This window comes from Paroedura picta, chromosome 13 (genome assembly GCF_049243985.1).
Source record: "Paroedura picta isolate Pp20150507F chromosome 13, Ppicta_v3.0, whole genome shotgun sequence".
NCBI classification, from domain to species: Eukaryota; Metazoa; Chordata; class Lepidosauria; order Squamata; family Gekkonidae; genus Paroedura; species Paroedura picta.
The window spans coordinates 15,237,303-15,252,867 of record NC_135381.1 but is presented as its reverse complement, the minus strand read 5'-3'; the positions used below and the strand labels follow the sequence as shown (position 1 = coordinate 15,252,867).

At 46.6% G+C, this 15,565-nt stretch overlaps 1 protein-coding gene across 2 annotated transcripts in view; it reads left to right on the top strand.

The window, feature by feature from the left end:
* The window catches only part of POLE (DNA polymerase epsilon, catalytic subunit), a 50,202-nt gene extending 35,380 nt beyond the window's left edge, over positions 1-14,822 (top strand). For both annotated transcript variants that reach the window (XM_077307458.1, XM_077307457.1), the window contains exons 33-49: positions 598-738; positions 1,374-1,527; positions 1,611-1,717; positions 2,685-2,861; positions 3,004-3,227; positions 5,176-5,396; positions 7,202-7,403; positions 7,580-7,753; positions 8,780-8,905; positions 9,713-9,845; positions 10,016-10,199; positions 10,513-10,644; positions 11,351-11,544; positions 11,762-11,962; positions 13,082-13,207; positions 14,082-14,171; positions 14,317-14,822. In XM_077307458.1, coding sequence (XP_077163573.1) covers positions 598-738; positions 1,374-1,527; positions 1,611-1,717; positions 2,685-2,861; positions 3,004-3,227; positions 5,176-5,396; positions 7,202-7,403; positions 7,580-7,753; positions 8,780-8,905; positions 9,713-9,845; positions 10,016-10,199; positions 10,513-10,644; positions 11,351-11,544; positions 11,762-11,962; positions 13,082-13,207; positions 14,082-14,171; positions 14,317-14,427 — 2,697 coding nt within the window. In that variant the 3' untranslated portion in view covers positions 14,428-14,822. The remainder of the gene's footprint in view (positions 1-597; positions 739-1,373; positions 1,528-1,610; positions 1,718-2,684; positions 2,862-3,003; positions 3,228-5,175; positions 5,397-7,201; positions 7,404-7,579; positions 7,754-8,779; positions 8,906-9,712; positions 9,846-10,015; positions 10,200-10,512; positions 10,645-11,350; positions 11,545-11,761; positions 11,963-13,081; positions 13,208-14,081; positions 14,172-14,316) is intronic.
* The last annotated feature ends 743 nt before the right edge of the window (positions 14,823-15,565 follow it).

Here is a 15,565-nt window from a genome sequence, read left to right as displayed (position 1 = left end):
TCTTTGGCTGCTAATTATGCATAGACAGGAACTTGACCAGCAACATAGCATGAGGTATGTTGTACTAGATGGAGCATAAGTGCATGATGGTCACTTTGCCCTTGGTGCTCATGTAGCAATAAGTGAATTGGGATCATGTCCTATTCCCTCACTGCCACAAAGGCTACCCCAGCCTCTGTCTGCTTTGAACGTAGAATACAACTGCAAGATGCAGAGACCATGCATCTAGTGCTGACAACAAAGTAAATTAAGCCCCAAGTCAGAAGGAAAGACTTAATCTTCTGACTGTAGGAGATGGAGGAGACTCTCTTTGGTGGAGTTTTCTCCCTTCTTTCTTCTCCAATGTGGACTTCTGCTGAACACAGGTGACTTCCTGCAGGTCCATAGTTCAGTCCACTGATCTTTCCCGTTCTGTGAGCTGTTCAGCAAAGCCCCATTAACCTAACATTTTGTATCTTTAACACTGGGAGTGTTTAGTAATCCCTTGCTCTGGTGCCACAAGATAGCGGGGAGGAGCATGATGGAGTTCCTCATTGCCCTTCAAACATGCAAGCTAGCCTGTAGAATATTTTCTGATTCCTTTTGTTCTGTTGCCAGGTGAACAGAACTCTGCCTCGCTTGAACCCTGTCTGCAATTTGTATGAGTACTCTGTGCCTGAGGATATGTATCAGGAGCACATCAATGAAATAAATGCTGGACTCTCTGCCCCAGACATTGAGGGTGTATATGAGACCCAGGTAACCCATGGGCTTATTTGATACAAGAGGTGGTAGCAGCCAGACAATAGTTTTGCTTGTTTTTCCAGAGAAGAATGATAGTTTGATTGAAGAATTGTAATTTGTATGTATACACTCCAAAGGAAAAGAGTAAAAGTATTCATTCAGATCTACCAGACCTGAAAATATACCCCCAAACAAACATTATCAGTATTTTGGGATTATATTTTGACTTCCTAATATATCTGAGTTTTCTTGGGAAACCCCCTCCCCCCCCAAAAAAAAATACTTAGAAAATCGCAGATATATTTGGGGATTTCGGGTAGATCTGAAAATAGCAGTTTGAATCTCTTGGCCCTGAAACATTTCAGGATTTCTGAAAAATTCCGGATTTGGGGGGAGTTTCACAGTTTTTTGGCTCCAATAGACACAAACAGAAAAATACCAACAAAAAACATAATGCCCACTCCTAGAAAAGAACCTCCTCAGATTACTTTCAGCTCTTCAGCACAACTATTATGGCTCCACCTATATTTTCAGAAGTCTCAAGGTGTTCCACCTGGGCAGCTAGAGTCACACTCCTGTTATTAAGTGTCAGTAGCGACAGACCCAGGCTGTGAATCATGTATGTTTAACAGCTGGTTCCTCTTTCTCAGGTGCCATTAATAATGCGAGCCTTGATCCGCCTGGGCTGCATGTGCATGGTGAATAGGCATCTAGTTAGGCATCTCACTGGCCGGGAGACTGAAGCCTTTGACCTCGAACATCTGGAGATGCGTTCTCTGGCCCAGTTCAGCTACCTAGAGCCAGGTAATGAGGCACACCAGAAGGACAGTAGGTGCTGCTAAGCTGGAGTCCCCTTCTGCTCTGATGACTCCGTTCTACTTTTCCAGGCAGCATCAAGCACATCTACCTGTATCACAACTCCCAAGGCAAGAAGGCGCTCTTTGGCCTCTTCATCCCTTCTCAATGCAAAGCATCTGTCTTTGTGGTAGATACGGTAAGATCTCGGAAGAAAGGCCAGGGAGGATTTTGTAGGTAGTTATTCTTGGAACCGAGGGTGGAGACCGCTCTGAAATGTTTAGGCTTTCCTTGAAATGCCCTCATTGTCATCAGGGCAAACGTTCCTTTCCTCTCTAGGGCTGAACTTGGGGGGGGGGGGGATGCCTCTTAGTTTTTCAGAAGATGGTGATCGGCTGCCCTCTCCAGATATTACCACCAAGCCTTTCTCTTCCGCTGCACCCCTCCCCCCCTTCCCCCAAATCCCTGGAGCCATTTTGGCTTGCTTTTAAAAAATTGATGTGGTGACGCATTAATGGATAAATGCTTGAACATTCATGCCAGCCCCTCCCCACCGGTATGTTTTAATGTCAGATAGCCCACCTAAAACGAAAAGGGAAGAAAAGCAAGACTGGCTGAAGCAGCATTTGATTTGCTTTAACATGTGCCTATCAGTTCATTTCCATGATGGAGAGATGCACTGTGAATCCTCTTAATATTACCTCTCTCATCACCCTTGGGACTGCTGTAGGCTGGCAGTTATGAGCTGTTCTGCTTTCTCCCATTGCGTTGGTATGCCAAAGATCTCTCAAACTTTCTTTTGTTACTGGTGAGGGAGCTCTGGTTCTTGGCCTGAGATGTACAAAAGGAGCCCCAAAGTATTTTTTCCCTTTAAATATGAAATGGAATTCATTAAGGGAGAGAGTGCCATGGTCCCGGGGTATTCAGGAGTTAGAATCTCTGAGCCAAGAGGATAGTCATAAAGAGGACTTTTAGTCAGTGGGGGGGAGGGGGTGTCACCCAAATTGTATCATTTTAAAGCCAGATGTAGTAATAATGGTATAGGCCTTGCAGATTTCTAGAGATCTTGCTTGAAACCTCTCTATACTTGGAGGCCAGATGTTTAATCTGCCAATACTTCAGTCCTATCATACCTTCCCTTGACTAACATGGTGTGTTTGAATTAGGTACGGAGCAATCAAATGCCAAACCTCACCAGTATGTACTCAGCAGAGCATCACATTATGGTGGAGAAGGTGGGCCAAGACTTGCTTCCACCAGAGAAGCACAGTTTTGAAGTGCGGGCTGAGACAGACCTCAAGACAGTCTACAGGGCAATCCAGCGTCTTCTGCTGGGCTACAAGGTGAAACTAAAATTTCATTGCTGCAAAACATTTGTCATCTGGTCCAAAGCCTCACAGGAAGGGTCCCACAAAATGACCCTTTCTGCCTCTGAATGTACCTTCTACTCCCATCATTCAAATGCTTCTTTCCTCTCTGTGTCAGGATGAGCGCAGGGGTCCCACCCTGATTGCTGTGCAATCAACTTGGGACGTGAAGAGGTTGGTGAATGGGATGCCTGTCTTGGAGGAGTTCCCGCTGGTTCCTGTCCAGGTAGTTGATGACATCAACTACGGAGTCCTGGACTGGCAGCGCCATGCTGCCAGGCGCATGATCCGGCACTACCTCAACCTGGACACGTGCCTATCCCAGGCCTTTGAGATGAGCAGGTAGGCGTTGGGACCTCTGGAATGGGTGGTAGGGCCACACCATGACTCAGGCCTTGCATGTCGGAAGGTCCTTGCTCAGGTCCTGGCAACTCTAATGGCAAAGGGTCAGGTAGTAGTGTTGTAAATTACTTCCACTGAGATGAGTAGACAGTACGGTTCTTGATAGCCCAGTGGTCTGGGTCAGTGTAAGGCAGCTTCAGGTCCTCATGTAGAGCTGGAGGTTGTGTTTTTCACCTTGAGGTCATTGAGATCAGGCATTGAAGAGCAGCAGACAAAGAGTCTAGGCCAAAGTGGCAGGGGCTCATGGTAAGTGTAATCCATGGACATCTGGAGAGCCACCTATGGTCTAAGCCAGGGGTAGTCAAACTGCGGCCCTCCAGATGTCCATGGACTACAATTCCCATGAGCCCCTGCCAGCGTTCGCTGGCAGGGGCTCATGGGAATTGTAGTCCATGGACATCTGGAGGGCCGCAGTTTGACTACCCCTGGTCTAAGCCCTCTGTGTTTAATCCAGAGAGGTAGGGTTAGCCATTTTGTCTGTTGTAATGAAGTAAGACAATGGCTTCTCTGCCTGAGGGCCCAGAGACCACTGCCAGCCTTAGTAGATAACAGTGACAACTCCTGATGGACCAGAGTTCTCTCTCAGCATACGGCAGGTTGATAAGTTCAGAAATTCCAGCATGAGCCGCCATGAGTCAGAGTTGACTTCTTCAGATGTGTCTTTCTTTCATTCCTCTTTGAATAATTACTTTATTCACACGCAGTCAAGAGATTGGCATTGAATTCAGCTCTTTGAGTTAAAAGCATCATTTGCTGAATACAGCATAAAATACGTTCATTAGGTCTGTTTAAGGCAAACCTTCAGAGACGTGTCTCTGACACAATGAAATATTACTGGTCAGGTCTCTTTGCAGCAGAAAAATGAAAGAACTTCATTGAGTTAATGATTGTATTTTTTTTAGTAGGCAAGACCTTTGAAAATAGCAAGTGCAAATTAAGCCAACGCTTCCAAAGGAAGCACATATGATTAAAATACAATTTCCTGTCATTATAAATCTGAGCTAAGTACATAACCATTACACTTTCTTTTAAGAATAAGTCAAATAAGGTTTTAAGCTTATAGGCAGAAGGCTGTATAAAGCCATAAGACAGTCTTGCTGAAATATGAAGTCTCTTAACTGGAAGCTGCTGCAAAAAGTCTGATCAAACTCTTACATGGCATATTTTACAAAGAAAGTGATAGTTAAGAACAAGAGTTACATTCTTCTCTTAACATCTGTGTAATATCATTGGAACCTAAAACTAATGCATTCATATACGTACTATCATGTGAACTAGAATATTTCCTGATGATCACTCATTAAAACTCTCAAACCATACTTTTTAAATTTTAGAACATAATTAAAAAAATAATAATAAATCTGCTATTTCTTCAGCTACACTAATGAAAGGTCTCTCAATCATCAGTCCTGAACCTTTGATACAATAACTGACCAGCAGTTAAGCCTTGCATAGATTATGGAACTATATAAGACTACACGATTAATTAAATCATGACTACATGACACTATGGCTTCTGAAGGAATTAAGCACTGACTCAAAGCTCATGCTGGAATAAATGTTGTTAATCTTTAAGGCATCAGTGGATTGTTTTTGTTAGGTTCCTCTGTATTTATACCAAACCTGGCCGAGCCAGAGTATTCTTATTGCCCGCCCGTCATAGGAGCTGGTGTTGCACATCTGTTCCTTTGTAAGTGGGTAAGCACAAGACAGTCCCAATTATCTAATTATGCTTCAGGCCATGAGGGTTCCCAGGACTTGAATAAGGAACCCAACAATGAAACCTAAACAAAAGCTTAGAGAATGGTTAAAAGTTTATTTCTGCAGCTCTGTTCCTGCTTTCTGCTGATGTTTGTGTCTTCTTCCCTGCACAAACCCCTCTGCCTAGATACTATCACATTCCTATTGGGAACCTTCCTGATGACATCTCCACCTTTGGCACAGACCTCTTCTTCTCCCGCCACCTACACCGCCACAACCATCTGTTATGGCTTTCTCCAACCTCCCGCCCAGACCTGGGGGGGAAAGAGGCAGATGACAGCCGCCTGGTCATGGAGTTTGATGAGAGGGTCTCTGTAGAGATCAACCACCCAGGCTGCTATTCCACAGGTGAGTAATGGGAGGAAAGGAAGTCTTTGTATGTAATAGAACAATTAACTCAGACTCTGATGGGAACAGGTTCTTCCAAAGAATAGTGTCCAAAGCATTTTGACATATGGTCCTGGGTGCTTGAAGGAACACCACCTCCCTCCATCTCAGGACCTTTGCTGGAACATTTCCCCAAGCCAAATTCTCCATACCGCATGGAGTCATCACTGTGTCCCTGGTAGAGAGTGTATTTACATCCACAGCCCTGCTACTGTACTTCTCCCTGGCTTGGATTCCTTTTATACCCAAGTTCCCCCTCCTGGTGCCTCCTCTTCCTCCCCATTTGCTGTCTGCCTTGTCTATCTCTACTCTTCCCCTATTTAACACACTTGTGTAAAGCTGGTTTCTCCCTGCGAGGCTTGCTTGCTGAGATAGCCTCTTGAGACCTGCCTCACTAACAGCTATGGGTCTGGCTCACCCTGCCAGCCTCCTGAGACCTGACTGCCATGGCCCAGGCCCTTTGGTAAATCGACTCCTTGGAGGACTGCTGGTTTTGGATCAGACAGGCAAGTCCAGGGTCCATCCTGCCATTGCCAAGAGACTGCAGCCGCAGTCCTGGACAGCATCAAAATTCTGGCCCCTTTCAGTATTTCTGGTAGATTAAATAAGTTGCCCTGTGTCCATTCTACTATGCTCCAGAGGATAATCCATCTGATTCAAGAGTAACTTTAAGTGATCCAGAAACCTACCCACTCACTTATGTTCATGGAATCTCAGTAGGGGTCATGAATTATTGTACTTGAACTGTACTTGAACAGCTATCTAAAATATAAAGCCTGGAAGTTGAAACCAGCATGCTATGTGGTCACATCTATGCATCGCTAGATAATATTCTGAAGGTGGTGACCTAGATCAGGGGTAGTCAACTTGTGGTCCTCCAGATGTCCATGGACTACAATTCCCATGAGCCCCTGTCAGCAAACGCTGGCAGGGGGTCATGGGGAATGTAGTCCATGAACATCTGGAGGACCACAGGTTAACTACCCTGACCTAGATGACACAGGTTAATCCAATCTTGGAAGCTCAGCAAGGTCAACCGTGGTTAGTATCTCGATGGGAGGCCATCAAGGAAGACAAGGGTCACATCACACAGGCAAGCAGTGGACCACCTCTGAATGTTTCCTGCCTTGAGACCCCTAAAAGGGATGCCATAAGTCAGCTGTGACTTCACAGCACTTTCCACCACCAGAATTACATGGAATTAGAAAAATAAAATGATGGTTGGCCCTCTGATGCACAGTGCATCAAATAAAAGGCTGCCTTTTTCAGGAATAACATTTAGAGCGTGCCTGAAACTCTGGCCAGATTTGCTGTTTGGTGCCATTTAGTTCAGTTACACTGCATAAGAGGACTCTTGAGCAACTATCTTCACGAATTTGTGGGTGGTTGGGCAGGCAGTTGATAGGTCAAGTCTTCGCTTGTCCTTGGTAACATCCAGTGATGGTGAAACTAACAAATAATGGCAGTCTGATTTGCAGGAAAATAACATACCAGCTTTTCATGATCAGAATTTGACAAGGGGAAAAAAAGCTGAAGATGGCATGCCATCTTGGCAGAACGGCATTTTGGCACCTAGCATTTACCTACCTAATTTGACTGGCTTAAAATGAAGCCTTTGCTGCAGCTCTGGGGAGAGGGGAAGACCATATTGGCCAGTTCTGCCTCCTTTGAATGAAGGGGGAGGTGCACATTTTGGCAGCCAGGATAGGGTAGAGTTACTCCCATGCCCTCTTGCCCCAGAGCTTTCTTCTTTTGCACTTCTGCAGTGTGTGTGGAACTGGATATCCAGAGCCTTGCTGTGAACACCATATTGCAGTCGCACCACATCAACGACATGGAGGGGGCATCCAGCATGTGCATCAGCTTTGATGTGATCCAGCAGGCATCTCTGGAGGACATGGTCACAGGGAACCAGGCCAGCATCCCAGCCAGCTATGATGAAACAGCCCTCTGTTCCCACACTTTCAGGTATGGCTTGTGGCTTAGTTTTTTGCAGGGAACCATCTCCAATATCCATACTGGAATTAGTAGGAAACACTCCCCCATTTACTGTCTCAAGCTCAAGGCAGTTTGAAGGCCAGAAAGGTGGGGTGGCACCTTCTGTCTCAGTGTGTGTCATACAAAAAATTTGTACATCTTCACAGGATCCTGAAGAGCATGGTGGTAGGCTGGGTGAAAGAGATCACGCAGTACCACAATGTCTACGCTGATAACCAGGTGATCCACTTCTACCGCTGGCTGCGTTCACCAACATCTTTGCTCTACGACCCAGCGCTGCACCGCACACTGCACAACATGATGAAGAAGCTGTTCTTGCAGTGAGTTCTCCCTTACCTCCTAAAGAATGGTACTTGCAGGGGTGTGAAGGGGCAAATACCGCTATGTGCTATTTAGGCAAATCTCGTTTAGCAGCACAAGGGCTAGTTGGTGGCATCAGGGTTTTTTAGACCAGTGTTCTCTTGGATTTTCATCTTCCACATAAGAGTAGCTGGTTGGATAAAACTAAAGGTCCAACTACTGCAGCTTTCAGACTTCAACAGATGTCAGTTGGATTCCTGGAGCATCACAAGTCAAGTATGAAGGTGGCTTCCCCCTGTTATGATTTGGTATTCCTCTTAGAATCATAGAATCATAGAGTTGGAAGGGGCCATACAGGCCATCTAGTCCAACCCCCTGCTCAACGCAGGATCAGCCCTAAGCATCCTAAAGCATCCAAGAAAAGTGTGTATCCAACCTTTGCTTGAAGACTGCCAGTGAGGGGGAGCTCACCACCTCCTTAGGCAGCCTATTCCACTGCTGAACTACTCTGACTGTGAAATTTTTTTTCCTGATATCTAGCCTATATCGTTGTACTTGAAGTTTAAACCCATTACTGCGTCTCCTCTCCTCTGCAGCCAAAATGTTCTATACAATGTTCTATACAAAAAATTCTATAGAATGTTCTGTACAAAAATATTCCATTTATGTATCTCCGCTCTTTTTAGCAATGAATTCTGTACATTACTGTAGGCATTTGTGGAATAAGTACTTGTGTTTGTCTCTCCAAAACCTGCTTCCAATCTGTTTTCAGTTACCCCAGTTTCTAGTATTGTGGGGGTTATGAGAGTTCAGCTGACCAAGAACTTCGTTGCATCTTTCCTGTAGCCCTCTAGATAGCCTTGCTGGGATAAAGAAGAAAATGATCACAGCTTTAACCCTGTCTTGTTGCAGTTACCATCAAAACCTGAGCTGATGCAGATTCCTTTGAACAGTCCAGTGCAGAGAACTCAGAGGAGAAACCAAGCCACACGTTCTCGAAACACATGGGCATGGCTGCTGTTTTCACCTCTTGCTTTCTCCCCCAGATTGGTTGCAGAGTTCAAGCGCCTTGGATCCTCAGTAGTTTATGCCAACTTCAACCGCATCATCTTGTGCACCAAGAAGCGCCACATAGAGGATGCCCTCGCCTATGTAGAGTACATCACCAACAGGTGTGCCTGGTTAGGAGGAGTGCCATGGGAAGGGAGGGCTGTAGCTCGGGGCCTTTGAAACAGACCAGGAAAAATAAAATCCTGCCTCTTCAAAGGAAGGCATTCTGGAGATTCAGCATAGTCTGGGATTTGTAGTCTTTTCCTGCCCCCTGGCATCCTAGACAGACGTAGTAGACTGCAGTTCAGGCTGTGCAGTGTCCACTGCCGCCGCCACCCCCATGCCATGGTATCTAAAATAAATCATGCCAAATGGACAGTTTTATGGTTATTGGTATAATGTTCAAAGCATTCTTTCAGTAGTTCTTACAATAACTCTTTAAAGTTGATCAATATTACTGCAATATTGCAGATTGAAGGGGAGAGAGAGTTCAGGCTAAAAGAATAGTGGCCTCTTAGACTGGCAATTTTATTTTTTTTAAATGACCCTGGGCTTCCATTTTAGCCACTGATGCTCCATGAGCTCTTGCATAATTAACTTTTGATTTCTTCAATATGGGGCAGGATGTTGACTGATGGACTTTGATATCCAGTAGGGCTGCTGTTTTGTGGGATGTTGGCTGATGAGCTTTGCTCAGCTCGTGTTCTCATGATGACATATCTAGTGGAAAGTGGAAAGACCCACTTTGTTCCAGCAGGCACACCCTCCATCTCTTGGGGTGGGGTAACTGCCATCTTTTCTGTTGTACCTAAGCTGTTGTGCCTAGGAACTCGTTCTGTTTATAACAGTTTATATTGTTTGGATAACGTTTTTGCCATCGCCAGCTTGAAAACTACCCTTTTCTTGTCTATGTATCCTTTCTCTTCCAGCATCCATTCAAAGGAAATCTTCCACTCCTTGACAATTTCCTTCTCACGCTGCTGGGAGTTCTTGCTCTGGATGGACCCAGGCAACTATGGTGGGATCAAGGGCAAAGTGGCTTCCAGTGTTCCCAGTGGGGAGGTAAGAGGCCTGCTGAGAAGGGTGGTTGGCAGCCTTTGAACCCAATGAGATTTACTTATAGTGACTCTGCAGGGAATCGCTCCGTCCAGAGATCAAGAAGACGAGTGGGTTGCCAGAAGCTTCAGAATGGAAGAGACAAACACAGGCCAATTTTAAACCCTTTCTTGCAGAAGGATACGGGCAATAAGGAGGCAGAAGATGAGGAAAGCAGCGAAGGGGAGGAGGTGGGTGATGATGAAGAAGAAGGAGCAGGAGAAGATGGTGTGGAAGAACAGCTAGAAAACAACTGGAACATCATGCAATACTTGCCTCAGGCAGCTTCTTGTCAGAATTACTTCCTCATGATTGTATCAGGTGAGGTTCAAGGCTTCCCACTTCCATGGGAGGAATAATGCCCTGTCAGAGTGTTCAGAATCTTTATGCATCCCTCAGTTCTGCTGCCTGCTCAGCACTTGGAAAAGCTCTTTGGAGTGCATTGGTCTGCCTGCTTTTCCGTGTGGCTATTCATATCTAGCAGGGTCTTGCTTGCTTCCCCTGGAAAGGACTGTGTTTGCATCTGCAGACACTTACTGCTCTTCCACTCCTAGGAAAGTGGAGCTGCGGTCATTGCTCCTTCCATGGAGAGGGATCCTTTGTCCTCTTTACCAGTCTTGGTTGTCTTTCCTAGCCTACATCATCGCTGTGTACCAGAGCATGAAGGAGGAAATACGGCGTAACTCTCCTGGGAACACCCCCATCAAGAGACGGACAAACAGCCAGGTCTCCCAGGAGCCCACGGCCGAGGCGGGTGCTATGCCTGGTGAGGGCCACGCTGCTTCTCTCCATGTACTTTACATAAATTGTTATGTAGTATAGCAAGTGAGAACCTCCAAGCCAGAGAGCCCCTCCTGGCTTAGATCCCAGCTTGGCCACAAAGTTATAGGAGTGCTTATAGAAACCCGACTAGCTTTAGGAGCATAATCTGCTCTATGCTGATGAGTAATAGCACCTTTCAGGATCATTCTATGGGCAGCTCTGTAGCGAAACATGTTGGGAACTATTAAACAGGTATTGTGTTGAAGATTGAAGACTCCTTAGGTGTCAACTTACTATGCTATGAACTGCTCTGAGCCTTTGGGGAGGGCAGTATATAAATATAATAAATAAATGAATAAATGCTAGTTTCAGCTATTTTGTGCTTCCATACCAGCATCCCAGTGTTTTGGTTTTGGTTAATCGTCTTTATCTGGAGAGTTCCCCTTTCCAAGAGAACATATTAATAACTACTTTTTGAAATGTCTCTTTCTGGGTTTTTTTTTAGCATGTTGCTCTTTCCCATCGGTTTAATGGGGTCCTTATTAGCTTACCTTGCAAGGTGAAAAAGTGCAAGGATGGTCTTTGTGCCCTAGAAATGGTCCAGAAATAAGAATTTGCCATTTAGCAATGGGGGGAGGCTTGAGTCTGCCTGCCAAGTTACAATCCCATCTATGTTATTTCTCTGTTATGTCTCTGTCCCCATCCCCCAGGCATGATCACCTTCTCACAGGAATATGTTGCCAATGAACTCACCCAGAGCTTCTTCACCATCACCCAGAAGATCCAGAAGAAAGTGAGTGGTTCTCGCCGCACCACAGAGCCTTCAGAGATGTTTCCAGTCCTGCCTGGATCATACCTGATGTTCAACAACCCAGCCCTGGAGTTCATTAAATGTGTCTGTCAGGTGAGAGGACTTTCCAGGGTATGTTGGTTTGCAGCCTCCTCTGGCTTGAGCCCAGTCTAGGAGAGATGGTGTGGGAGGAGAAGGCAGGTGAAGTGCCTGTGAGAGCAGACAGACTATAACATTCCAGTGGGGAGGCGATGCTAATGTTCCTCCAGTACAAGATGTGTTGCTAGGTGGCTCATATCTGTTCCTTCTCCCCACCTTCTTCCTCGCCCAGGTATTGTCTCTTGATACTAACATCACCAACCAGGTGAGCAAACTGAAGCGGGACCTGCTTCGCTTAATCGAAGTGGGTGAATTCTCAGAAGACGCCCAGTTTCGGGACCCTTGCCGCTCCTATGTTCTCCCGGAGGTGATCTGCAGGAACTGCAACTTCTGCAGAGACTTGGACCTCTGCAAGGACCCAGCCCTCTCCCAGGTACTGGAGGCTGATGCTATCACCTCTTCTCCTTGCCACCAAGATCCCAGCAGTGACTTAATCTTCCCAGCTTGTTGTCTCTCTTTCAAACCCACTTCCTCAGTGACTGGAGGAATTCATGTCATCTGCCTGAATGTGGGTTAAAGTGCATTACTGCATGGAGCTACTTAAACTGACATCAGGAGCATCCCCTGCCATGTGGCAGCTATTGCCTTGGTGCCTTCCCAGGTGGCTGACAAGAGTCTGTTTATTATTCTCTCTTTCTCGCTGAAACTCCAGGTGGATTGCACATTGTCAGTCAATGCAATCAGTAAAATAAGTCAGTTAATAAGCAGTGTAATAGGTCTGGGGTTACAGAAATCTGAAACAAAGTGTGTTGGAGATATGTTACATTATGCTCAAAATACAAGGCAGAAATAATGTAGTGACTCTTTTATTTGCTTTATTTATACTCTGCTTTTCTCCCCAATGGGGACCCAAAGCAGCTGCTTACATTTTTCTCCTCTACTCCGCTGTATTTTCACAACAATCTTGCGAGACCTGTTTGGCCAAGAATCTGTGGCTGGCCCAAGGTCAACATTTGACATCTGTGAGTCAAATGAGAGCCAACTGCAACAGCTCAATTCTGAAATCATTCCTTAATCATTCCTTTCAATATTTCTATCCCCTTTTTCTCCTCAATGGAGGCCCAAAGCAGCGTATAGCAACATTTCCCCCTCCATTTTATCCTCACAGCAACAACCCTGTATGGTAGCTTAGGCTTGAGAGAGTGACTGTCTCAGGGACACCCAGAGGAGCTTCCATGGCAGAGCTGGTATTCAAACCAGGGTCCCGGCCCTCTCCGCCATGGGCAGGGAAGAAACATTCCAGCCAAACAAAAAAAAATGAAGAAAAGCAGATCTGGAATGTGGGGAGGGAGGGACTCCTCCCACCAGAAGGGACTCTCACAAGTCACAGGCAGGAGGAAGGGTGCCCTCCACTGGCGCTATGCTTGTTTCCCTTTGCTTAAATGAGCGGTCTCATGTGGGGTCCCTGGATCCAGCCTGATGCCTTTCATAACTTCCAGCGTGACTTGCTCAGTTTGGAAGCCTCCATCTCTCTGTGCCTGTTGCCTTCCAGGATGGCTCTGTCCTGCCCAACTGGGTGTGTTCCAATTGCCACGCCCACTATGACTCCGATGCCATCGAGGTGGCTCTGGTGGAAGCCTTGCAGAAGAAGTTGATGGCCTTCACGCTTCAGGATCTGGTGAGGAGGGGTAGCCCAGGTCACAGTAGATTGTAAAGCCTCACAAGTTCTCCAGCCAAGACTGGGAGTTATGGGTTAGTTTTATCCCTCATGTCCTAAGCACCTAATACTGAACCACTACTAATTATCCTAGCTTCAGTGGGTTTAACAGTAGTGGTCCTCTTGGAGGGCTTTCTGATCCAACAGTTCATCCTAGGGTTGGAACCATTCCTAGGTGATATTCCGGATTGTGCCTAGAAAACTAGAATATTGTGGAGAAATCTTGGTGAGCATGCTTCTCCCTGAAATATGTCTATCTTCTTGGTGCAGAGAGTTTGCTCTTCCTGTCTCTTAAAAAAAAATGAGCGGGGCATTCATTCATGCAGACAGCCTGAAATCCAGCGATTGCAAGCAGGTCTGTCATACAGTGAAGTATTCTACTGCGCTGGGATCCTGGAATCTCTCACCATCAGACATGAAGGGTTTGGTGATATGAAGCAAGTTCTCTCCTCACTCTGCTTCCCTTTTCCTTTCCAGCAGGAGCTATTTGCTATATGACAGGAACAGCCAAACTGTGGTTCTCCAGATGTCCCGTAGACTACAATTCCCATGAGCCCTGAAGCACATGTTGGAAGAGGCTCATGGGAACTGCAGTCCATGGATATCCGGAGAGCCACAGTTGGGCCGCCCCTGCTCTATGCAGCACTCTTGATTATTCTTGCCATCTGTCACTGGGGCTGGGGGAGAAGAAAAGGCAGCAGCCTTCCAGTCCATCAGACTTGGTGGTTGTGTTCAGGGAACAGCTGCTGAGCTTGCTCCAGTAGGACGGGTGCAGTCCTGGGTGGCTCCAAGCAAGCTACGGCCCTGTTCCCGAGTAAGGCCATTTCTGTTCCAGGTGTGCCAGAAGTGCAAAGGCATTAAGGACACCCACATGCCCGTGTACTGCAGCTGCGCCGGGAACTTTGACCTCCTCCTGCCTACCAAGGTACATTTGGGCCACCTCCTTCTGTTTCCCTGAGAGCCTCAGTATCCTTCTTTTTGTGCCTCACTCAAGCCCCATCTCTAAAGTAACCCTGTGCTTGAAAGTAACCCGTCTTCCCTTTGTCTCCTCTCGTCCCCGTCCAATGCAGACCTTCATGGAGCATCTGAAGATCTTCCAGAGCATTGCCCAGCACTACAACATGGCCTATTTGCTGGAGACCATTAAATGGCTACTACAGATGAACCCTCGGTTTCTCTGACGAGAGCACTCTCCCCACCGTCCAGCTGAAGTGAGTTACAAAGTACTACTGGACTCACATTTGCACCCCTAATTGGACGGCCTTGGAACCTGAGCTGCTGGTTCGGCTTTGCCCAAGGACAACACGTGCTTAGAAACTTGGCACTCCTGACATGCTCCAAAGAAACAGATGGGCCAAGTGACTCAGGTGGCTCTGGAAGAAACTGTGTTAAACCCAGCCTAGACCACCCCTGTTCTTTTCCCTTTTTTGCTGGGCTCTGGGGAAGGTTATGTCAGAGATGGGGGATTTGGAGGAGGGTGTCTTTGTCCTGCCCAAATTTTATTGTATTTCTATGTTGGATTTTTTTAAAGTCTTTCATAAATAAACTTTTTCCAACAACTGCCAACCTACTTTTTCCCCGATGAGCACACTGAGATTGACATGAGGTGAACCATTTCTCTCAATTTCACTCCTCTGACTCCAAAGACTGAAGGCAGCACATGCCCCGTCACCTTCTGGTGGAGAATAAAGGCAGCGGTGATGAGTTCCCATTTGGTGTGATGAAACAGCTGCTCCTGCCAGACATCGAGCCCTGAGAGTACTTTAGTGTCATCGCAAATTGGAGCCTAACCTTCCCCACACACCTGCAACGCACATTGCTACGTGGGGTACAGATAGTCCACAGAGCATAGCTTCGTACTCAGATTCATCTCCCTTTCCCGCCACAAAGCCCTTCGGGGCACAGCTATGAGATTCTGGGGTTTCTGGAAGAACAGATGGTCTCCGGGTGTCGGTAATGGCTTCCCTCTGTGGAGAAAGCATGAGCAACGGAAGACCTGTTTTCCAATCAGCCTTTTTGTGCTCTTTCACATGTAGGGAAGCCTCCAAGGGAAGCTGATCCCCCCACTAATGGTGTCAAGGGCCTTTGTGATTATCTGGAAGCGCTGCTGCAGAGGCCCAGCTAGTGCATTTCTTACTCCCACTCCCAGCCCAGCACTCTGCCTCCCCCCACCCCGAGTCTTACCATACCCGCATCATCCCATCTGTTGGGGGGGAGGGGGTGGCAATATCCCTCCTCGACCCTCACCGAATGTTGGGAACAAGCAAGGCAGTTTCTCTGCTCATGCATTAGTAAAGAAGTCATTAGTGCTCCTAATGG